Source organism: Pygoscelis adeliae, unplaced genomic scaffold, assembly GCF_000699105.1.
Source record: "Pygoscelis adeliae isolate BGI_AS28 unplaced genomic scaffold, ASM69910v1 Scaffold298, whole genome shotgun sequence".
Lineage (NCBI taxonomy): Eukaryota > Metazoa > Chordata > Aves > Sphenisciformes > Spheniscidae > Pygoscelis > Pygoscelis adeliae.
Window position 1 is genome coordinate 3,080,742 of NW_008825303.1, and position 10,153 is coordinate 3,090,894.

The following is a 10,153-nucleotide window of genomic DNA, read 5'->3' on the forward strand; positions in this document are numbered from 1 at the left end:
CTAATGGAAGTAGCGCACAGCTTTGGGAAAACAGCTCGATTTCGTAAAGAAAAACAACCCCTCGCCCCTAAAAAGCTTTTAGAAATTCAAATTCATACGAACATCAACTTCGCTTGCGTGTTGTGCTAGCTATAAACCTTACATGGCTGGAACAGAACTTGTACCAGCACAACTCTGCTTTCTCAGGCAGCCTCTCACCACATCCTGGCAAAGCGCTATCCTGCCAGTGTAATAGTGTCTGTACCAGGGGAACTTGCCAGCGCAGTTATGCACATTGTAAATCAGACCCCGCTACAATCTAGACAGACCTATGCCAGAAAAGGCTCGCACTGCAACCCCAGCAGACTTGACAACCCACACTACAGAGTAAGCTTTACTCACTATCTGGGGTTTTTTAAAAGGAATGTGGGTGGGCTCAACCAGCCATGTCCTTCTATAAATCCTCATATTTTAACGCTGTCGATCTTCAGACAACGATAATCTCTCTGCTCCATCACAGGATTATATTTTCATTTGATCTAAATATACCTCTAAGAAGTTCTGTGTTTCATTTATATCATGACAATAGAGTCAGTTTTCTTCCCTGATAAAAAAAAAAAGCACATTTTTCACATATGCAAACAAAGGTTCATTAATATTCCTCCATCCTGCTTCGGAATACATAAAATTCTAGCATGCATCTTATATAAATTAACCAAACTCCTGCCAAGTTATCTATTTCGTATGTTCTTTAGAAGTACTTTTCACTTATTAGAAACATTCATAGACTGCATGGAATTACATGATTTATACTCTAAAAGTGCCTTTAAACCATGGTATTTAAATGACAGGAGATACAGACGAGATAGGACAATGGTTCAAAAGAAGCTATAAGGATTAATGATGTTATGTGTATTTCTCAAAGCAAATTAGGACAGACAAGAAAGGCAAAGAAAAAAGGGAAAGCAGAGGGGCATAAAAATGAATAAATAATCTAGGAGCTACAGGTGGGAGCAAACATCTACAAGGTCCTTGCAGAGACTCCTCAGCCTAATGAGATCACCATGTGCTGTCCTATGGCTTTCGGCAGGCACCTTTTCAGTGACGGCCTTTGTGTCAAAAGCCCTTTGTGTCACACAGGCTTTGATTCAGCAAAACAATTAGTCATAACTTCAAACATACTAATTGATTCCAGTGAAGCCAATGAAACCAAACTGCATACATTGTTTACATCTTTTGCTGAACTGAAAGTAATAGGAATATTAAGAGAGGGAACAGGAAATCAATAGCATAGAAAATAGCAATGTAAAAAGAAGGTAAAGCTGCAAGTTTGATGGAAGAAGACATGCATTTAAGCAGAGAGAGAAAAGGCAGACAGAACATTGTTACTGCACTGAAGATAATGGTGAAACGATGTGGGACAGTGCTAGCATTGCAAGTTTCAGAAACATAATGAAGGAAAGACAACTTTTAGCCTGAAGCCTACCCTCCTGAAAGAGTTTTGCCATCTACATGAATGAACGTTATGTATAAGAGACCGGACAAAAGAAAAGTTAAAAAGGAAGTAAAAAACGTGCATAGAACTTAATTTGCTTTCACCTGATAACCACTGTTTCAAAATCAATAGATTTTTGCTTTAAGAGAAATCTACATCCTTTTCAGCTGGAGACTAATAAATACCCAAATGAAGAAAACCCAAAAAGCTGAGATGAAACGAAGCTGTCATGCAATCTTAGAAATAACTTCATGCTTTCTCATTTTCAGTATCTTCATTCATAACAGAACTATTTCCTTTGAGAGTTTCACCAAATATATTGCATCTACAAGTGAATTCATCTTATTGATGATCTAATACTAGCTGTCAGCTCTTCCACAATGTATGCTGGAATTAAGCGCAATATATGCTTAATTCCAGAACAATGGAAAACTGCTCCAACATGAAGTCTACTTTTATCTCTGAAAATGTTTGTAAAATTACAGAACCTATAAATGCTATAGCAAATGGAAAAAGCCTAGAATATAATAGTTCCTTTTTGTATCTGGCAAGATCAACTACTAGCATCCACCTGGCCCACAGAAATTAGTGTCAATGATCACTCGGTACAGCTTTTAACTTTTTGCTTACAGTCAAATCAACCAACAAAAATCCTTACTGTATGAAGACATATTATATAATCACTTAAATCAGTTTCCAAAGTCTTAAGGAGATACTTAAATCTTACCTTCTGTGATACCAATACGGTCAAAATAAACATATTTCAAGTCCTTCTGTGATTTCTCAAGTAATAATAAAGAAATTCTATGGTCAGATTACAATTATAAAAAATCTTTCTTTCTAGGCAGCTACCTATTATACTTAACAGGCTTAACACAAAATGAGTCAAAGATCAAGAGTAAGTTATCTGAGGTGTCAAGTGCATAAGGTTAAAGGTGAAATTTTATTAGGTCAAAGGTGATATAAATAAAATCTTTTATGTCAAAGACGAAGGGTCACAGACAAGATGTATATAATCTAAAGACATCACAGATGACAAGTAATAACTTTAAGTAGTACAAGTGTGTTCTCGCTACAGATACCTTCACTGACTAAAAAATTGAACACAGTGATGAATAAGTAACTATGAATATTATAATGCTTCCCTGGACTACGATTTTGCTTCTATATGGAAATTTTTGCTCAAGTATTTCAAAACTTAACTAAATCTACTGAATACTTTGGTTGTGGGGGAGGCAAAGTTTGGCATTAACTACACATGCTGAATAAAGAGGTACACAAAGCAGATTGCTCTGATAAATAAAATTGCTTTTCTACTTTACAGTGACCATATCTCTAGCATGTATACCTTATTACTGCTCTTTGGAAAATAAATAAATAAATAAATAAATAAAAAACCAGAGAGGGCCTCAGGCCAAGGAAATTTCAGATTACAATAGTATAGTTCAGAATTGTATACTCGGACTACTTAAAATATAGCTATAAATAATATATTAAATATCTAATGATGGAAGTATCCGTATGTTGTCAGTATGCCAAATACTATGCACCATCTTGATTAAGGATATTTAAATCTGCTACTGTAATCATCAAGCTGCTCGTTCAGTTAAGACTGTTCTCTCCTTTTGCTCCTGCACTAAGTATGCATTCAAGAAATCCCATACATTTAACGCTAATCTTAATCTTAAATTCACATCGACATGTTTTGCTGAAAAACACTGGATTTAAGCATATGATGCTGGACACCACAAAAATCAAGATATCTGTGCCCTCTAGTGGAAATTCTCTTTCACCAACTGGGCACAAATGCACCTGTTATATCGTGGTCCCTTTTTCTGGAAGCTGGAATTGTTAAGCTATCAAATTAGATGATGTGAATAGTGCAAAACACCCAGTCAAAGGAAAATCTAATTCACTGTTTTCCTCCATATTCATCTGAGACAGTTGCCCAGCAAGAACCATAGTTCAATTATCCATGGCTAGACAGATAAGAGCAAAGGCTAGATAGATACAAGAAAATTTCAATATTATCGATTGCCCGCACTTTGGTGCGTGTACCAACATGAAAGATTCTGGGAAATATCACAGCTTGTATTTCTAGGAAAACAGATGCAGTATGAAGCCTTCTCCCATCTATCCAGTTAGGTAAACCTGGCATCTAAAACCAAATCCCAAACCACACAACTCCCACTAACCACTGTAAAAGAGGAAAAAAGAAACTGAAGAGATAGTTTATGTACTTCTGTTACAATTAGGAAGGGGTAGGCAAACTGCAACTCAGCAAAAATTTATTCCTCCAGACTACTGTGTCTCTCCAATTTTCTTTCTCTGTTTTTCCAGTGATAACCACCTCTGTGGATTTCAGTACGTCAGAGACTTAACTGTCCAAAGCTTTTTAAAAAGGAAAAGAAAAGGTGTTACTACTGGATGTAAGAAGCTGTAAAAAAAGAGAAGATTTTCAACAAATAAAAATAGTAATAAGAGCTGCAAAGGAAAGGAGGAGACAGCCAAAAATCAGAAGTACTGAGCAGTATCATTTCAATCAGCTTGGCTGGAAACAGATTTCCGAACACGATGAAGTTAAATCTGAATCAACTCTGGAGAATTGGCTTGCACAGTATTTCTTCCTAACATCCGACAGGTATAATACATAGACATTCACAAATTTTTGGATAAGACAGAACTCAAAGTCTGGTTGTTATAATTTGTCCCATAGAAAAGGCCTTGACTTAATACTGTAGTTCAATTCAGGCAGCAGCAACGAGAAATTAAATTAGACAACCATTCAGAATTCTTTTCTTCAAAACAGCGTAGTTTCTTGATTTAGTATAAAATGTCCTCAGTGCTTCCTAAAAATCACCCTAAGTGCCAATTCTTCTAAAGAAGCTACTGAAAAACTAATTATTGTTCTTTCTACCAACACTAATACTTGCAAAGTGTTTCCAATCTTACATTTTAAAGTAAATTAGCACTACAATTTTCAGCATTACTGACCTTGATGCACAGGATCTGCATAACATAACAGATGCATAACATCTGATAACCTAAAAAAGGACTAAGATATTTCAAGCAACAGGAAGGAACAAAAAAAAAAAAGTAAAGCAAAATGCAGACTCCTGCAGCACATCAGATTTTTATGATGAAAAGATAAATATAGTGAGATGAAAAAAGCCTTGGATTAATAGAAAAGCAATTAGTCACATTTTATACACCATCTATTTCAAATGGCAATTGCCTGAAGTATTTTAATCCACTGTTTCTTTCGTTCCTTTTCACTGGTAGTCTACGTTCAAAAAGGCACTATTATTCCCATGTTAACACAAATATTCTTGTTCAATTCCTTTACAAGAATTTTCAAGACTTTCTTAGGCTACTCAGCTGGATGGCATTTAAAACTAGAAGTAATATAGAAAAAAATATTACAAAACTTACCACTTCTTCATCTGAAAGCTCTCGTCCTTGTATACTACTGTTTTCTCTCACAGCTTGTTGGTGTTTCTTCCCTTTAATGTGGCTAAAAAGGTATACTTCTGATGAAATCTGCAATGACAATGACTTAACAGTAATTTTTTTCCTCAATAATTCCGTAATCTATACATAACAGTATTTTTAATAACATATGCCAATTTTTCAAGAATATGTTCAGAATTTCAAGCACAGTACTTTATTCCTCAACCTAATTTACATAAACATCTTTTATGCAGGACTTCAGAGTAAATTACATAATGATTTGCTAGCCAGCAGTATAATAAGACATTAAAAAAAATAATAATCTTGGCTTCTCATCTCATTTTGACTTCAATCTAACGTCATATATTGGACTTTCATACTGAAATCCATGATCAGTGAATATACAGGACTCCAGTCTGCCGAACCTGAGTTTCTGTTCCAGCACTGCCTGAAGTGATCCCATGCAATCTTGTTTAATTCAGCAATTAAAAAGAAATAATGCTTTATAGGATATAAGGCTTGATATTCAATAATGCATAGTCTTTGCAAATCAGTAAAACCAGTTATCAACAAAAACAGATCTCCCTGCTTCCCACTCAGTGACTGTATGGCTTCCTCTTCTACACCATTCCTGGGACACACGGAACGGCAGACACAGGAACAGATACCCTGTTGAGATCGGAGGTCTGCCTAGCAAAGTACTTGGCTTTCAACAGTGACCAAAAAATAAGATAGCTAAGGAAAAGTAAGAGAAGAGACAAAGCAAACACCGATTCTCCCCTTCAACACTTTCAAGCCTCCAACCAAACTCAGTTCAAGACCTTCTTGAGCTTGATGTGGTTTCTCTGTATCTAGTAACCTTCAGTGAATTTCAATCCAATAAAACTTGTCCAATCATCCCCTGAACTCACATTAAATTCAAATATCCACAGGATCTTATAACAAGGTGTTCACAGCTCAGCTACCTGTTACGTAAAGAACCACATTCTTTACTTTGCTTTGAATCTAGCCTTTAACTACCTTCATCTGATGCTCCTGAATTCTTGCTTTTCTTAGTAGAGACAGCTAATAACTGAGTACTGTCCACACTCTCCATTCTACCTACAACTTTACAGTTCTTTCAAATCTTCCCTAAACCACCTGATTTATTGACGGAAGAATCAAAAATAAGGTGCACTTTACAAGAGCAGAGCAGGGACACAGTAGATGTGCAGTACTCTCATCTGTGAATGAAGCATAATTCGTAGCTTCAAGGCTTAGGCTGGCCTTGCAATTGTGACAGTATTCCCTCTATCCAACTTACCATAACATTGCATAATGAGCACTGTTTTTTTCGTTCATACGGTGTAAGTTTTGGTGCATAATCAGTATTAGCATGTCTTCCACTACTTAATTCAGCTGCTTTCTCTTTTCTCTGTTCAATTTGTTCCATGTGCCTTCTAATACTTTCATCATGCTGAATGGCAAATAATCAAAACAACAAAGAAAAAACACATTGAATTACAGTGAATGGAATTAAACTGTGCAAAGACATATCGGGAATTACCAAATATTGTACAGTTAGGATGAACTTCTGTTAAATTGAAACTATTTTTTATTTCTGAAAGGCATTAAAAGTCACCACACATCATACACATTTTAACATTATGCCATGATTTAAAAATCAATCGGCACTATTTTTGTTTTATAGGTGATTATCAATTAATAATCTGTTGCAAATCCTTCTGTAAATATTTTTGTTACATTTAACATCTCAGTTCTGGTTTTGTTCTTAATGAAACACTAGTACAGAATACAAGTTCAACTTTCAATTCTACAAATGTGTAACTTTTGTAGTGCTGTTTTCACTGACAGATACGAAATCATGAAGCACAAATTAAAGTAAAATAAATTCCTTGTTTTTTATCTGCAGCAGCAGGCACAGTTCACTGGATTCTTTCAGCGGGTTTTCATACCTAACCCTCATAAGAATGGAACAAACTCTCAACTATTATTTAAAATCAGAGGCTGGGGTATGAACCTGTATTTAATATCAAAACTGCATTTTACAACACAAGTAAATGTAGCTATGGTGCTTCAGACTGGGATCAGAGCAAAGAATAACACTGAAATTATTTGTATGTATACATAAACTATCCTAGAATAAAAATTTACATAATTTATCATTAATTGAAACTTTAATACATAGTTCCACCTCAGAACCTTAAGAATATAATTTATCATTTTAGATGTCTTTACATCTCTTGAAAAATAGTGGATATCTCTTCAAAACTTCTCGTATCTCAGTCCTCCACTGGACAGTCAATTCAGCTGAACAGGTGAACTACCAGGGGCTCGATCCTTATGCCTGTTGTATGAAATAACTGGACCCCTTCATGAAACAAAAGGAAATGGCATGCCACACTTGATGGCATCAATTTCAATATCTTTAGATAGCACCTTGTGTGACTGGTGAAGTGTCTTCACTGAACAGTGTGACAGTTTTTACATACTGATTTTCCTCACGATTTAATTCAAAATTACTTTGACTTCACTTGGAAAGTACAGGTTTACTTGTTCTCACGTTCACAGATTTGAGATTAATGAATTCCATAGAGCTTAGTCCTGTTCTTTCCAAACTACAGTGTGTATGTCATACAGCAAGGTCCTCTTCTTAATGCAAAAGTCTAAATAAAAATCTCTTGTAAAGTTATGTAGTTCAGGACACTGTGCAGTGCACTGTAACATCTTCACCAAATAAAACATACATACAGAAAATAATTTTGCAGAAATTCCATATTAAAGTATCCTTTTATACCTTCAGTTGAATCTTCTTCTGTAGTTCTTCCATGGCTTCTTGTTGAGCTGCAGTAAGAGCTGCCAACCTCTCTTCTCGATCTCTAACCAGAAGATAATAAATATAGGGAAAACTTACAATAATATAAAGCACACATAATATTGACTAATTTATGTTTGAAATGGAGAACAAGCACCCCAAAAAATGAAGCTGAAGATGGCTCAGTAGGAAAGAAAGACAACAAAAAACAACTGAGTGGCAGAGAATACAGATGTTTTAATTTTCATGATTTAATAAACTTGAACCTTTCTAGCAGAACCTGGATCATACCTCAGTCCAAACCAGAGCAATGATAGTCAACACGATGCTACAAAATAGCGATGAATGTGATACCCTGCCATCATTAGCATTCTTCAGCCAATGGCTACAGTCAGTGAACCAAAGGGGAGGAGTACAATGGCAAATCAAAGAAAAACCATATAGTAATGAGGGCAGTGCGTTTTATAAAATAGATCATCAGTGGAAGTTTGAATATATAAACTTACAGATAAAACTTTGACCAACATCAAATGATACAGTCATGAATGATAAATTGATGCTCTAGAATACTGCAATTCTAAATGTTCAAGATACCAAAGGATAGCAAAAGATTAGGCATTTATCTTACTGTCACCTTCTGTATATAACTGCAGTCAGGACCTATTTTGCTCACTGAACCTGCCTGCCCTACACCCCTCTTCCAAAAACTGAATCATGCCTCAAACTTCAGTTGTCCTCTTCACCTTTAGCAACTCTCCTTCCCCTCCCCAGCAAAGTGCCAAAGCACAGCTGTCATGCATGTGGATGTCAGTAAGAGCCTGTGAATCCCCTAAACATCACCCTATTGAAGAGATTAAGCTTTTTTTTTTCTGTCCGAGAAAAGAACAAGAGGTATAACTTGATCTGTTACTATAACTATTAAGCAGAAACCCTGCAGATAACAGTTTCATCAAGAACAACTTACTAGTGATCAGTAAGCCAAGGGAGCTATTAAACCCTAAAAAAGGAAGAAAGTCAGCTACTCATGCTGGTTGTACAAGAAGAATTGGGATGGGAGAGAAACACTTCTCCTAGAAGTCTGGCCACTGTGAAGGGCCAAAAGAAGTAACGAAAGCTTTGAGTAAAACTGAGCAATGAAGAAGTCATTCAAAGCCATTAACCATCTTTTTAAAAGGCATTCTAAAAATAGTTTCAGTGACAAAACTAGAAAGGATAACAAAGAATATTATCCCAACAGCAGTGGTTTTTGTTCTGTGTGGATTTCTGTTTGTTTGGGTTTTTTAAACAGAAAACTCACAGAAAAAACAAAGTCATTTCAGTAAAAGTCGAAAGCGCAGATAAAGTAACATTTTAAAACAAAAAGCCACAGAAAATATAAAAGCAGATAGGAAAGAAGACAGAGGAGGAAGCAAGTCTAACGATAAACATTACACACAATTGTTCTTTCAGAAAGTATAAGTGAACTCTCCCAATCACCACGGGCATGGAGGGGGGGTGAGGAAGAGATGATGGATGAGTAGCATTAGGTAGTTTATGTGCTATCTCCCCTGAGGTATATATAAAGACAGACTGAACTACAGTCTTTGTTTTTGTTTTAAAGAGCTCCTGACTCACACCATGAGCTGAAACAAATCACAACTAACACATGACCGAAATCCAAAGCTTATTTTAGCTATTTCTTTCAGTATGCGTTTTTAAATATTTGTTTAATCCTACAAACTATGACAAATTAATATCATTGCATACTTTGGATTAATAATATTTGAAACAAAATTCTAAAGTTTCAATTTATAGAGCGTCAACATTATTCCTGTACAAGCCCTTCTGAAAAGCATGCTTTTTACATGATTAGGTTACATTATACAGTTTTATGATTTCTATTGACAAGACCAAAATTTTCCGTATTATGGATTTCAACTCTCCGGAATATAAAATACTCTGAAATTACATCTAAAACCTTACTGGAATCAAGTTAATGTACCATAAGGGCAAAGGGGCTTTTAAAGTCAGTTTTAAGCACACTATTCCTTTCATACAGATGCTTTAATCACCACCAGATGCACACGGTAAAGCTTATGCTGAAGAAACTTTAAGTAGATATTCCAAAAATTACTCATTCCAGCAAGTATTAAATCTTCAGGATAAGAGTCAAATCCTAGCAGCAGGAAAAAAAAACAACAAAACAAAACACCAAATGATACCCCGAGGTTCCACCAAAACATGCTGAAGTCCAGGATGAAAGGGACAGTACAGCCAGCTTCCTGTCAAACTCATCTCTCCTTTAACTTCTAACCCAAGACACTCTGAATCCTCTAATTCTACTATGTTAGAGAAACCTCAGAACTGTTACTAAGGAGATGCAATGACTCTGAGGCCATTCTGACATAACAGAATCACCACATTGTAGGGCACCA

At 35.7% G+C, this 10,153-nt stretch overlaps 1 protein-coding gene across 1 annotated transcript in view; it reads right to left on the bottom strand.

Moving 5' to 3' along the window:
* SCAPER (S-phase cyclin A-associated protein in the ER) overlaps positions 1-10,153 on the bottom strand; it is a 258,080-nt gene that overhangs the window by 103,085 nt on the left and 144,842 nt on the right. Inside the window, exons 18-20 of the mRNA XM_009330071.1 lie at positions 7,722-7,803; positions 6,228-6,380; positions 4,907-5,014 (exon numbers count right to left, since the gene is read on the bottom strand). Coding sequence (XP_009328346.1) covers positions 4,907-5,014; positions 6,228-6,380; positions 7,722-7,803 — 343 coding nt within the window. The remainder of the gene's footprint in view (positions 1-4,906; positions 5,015-6,227; positions 6,381-7,721; positions 7,804-10,153) is intronic.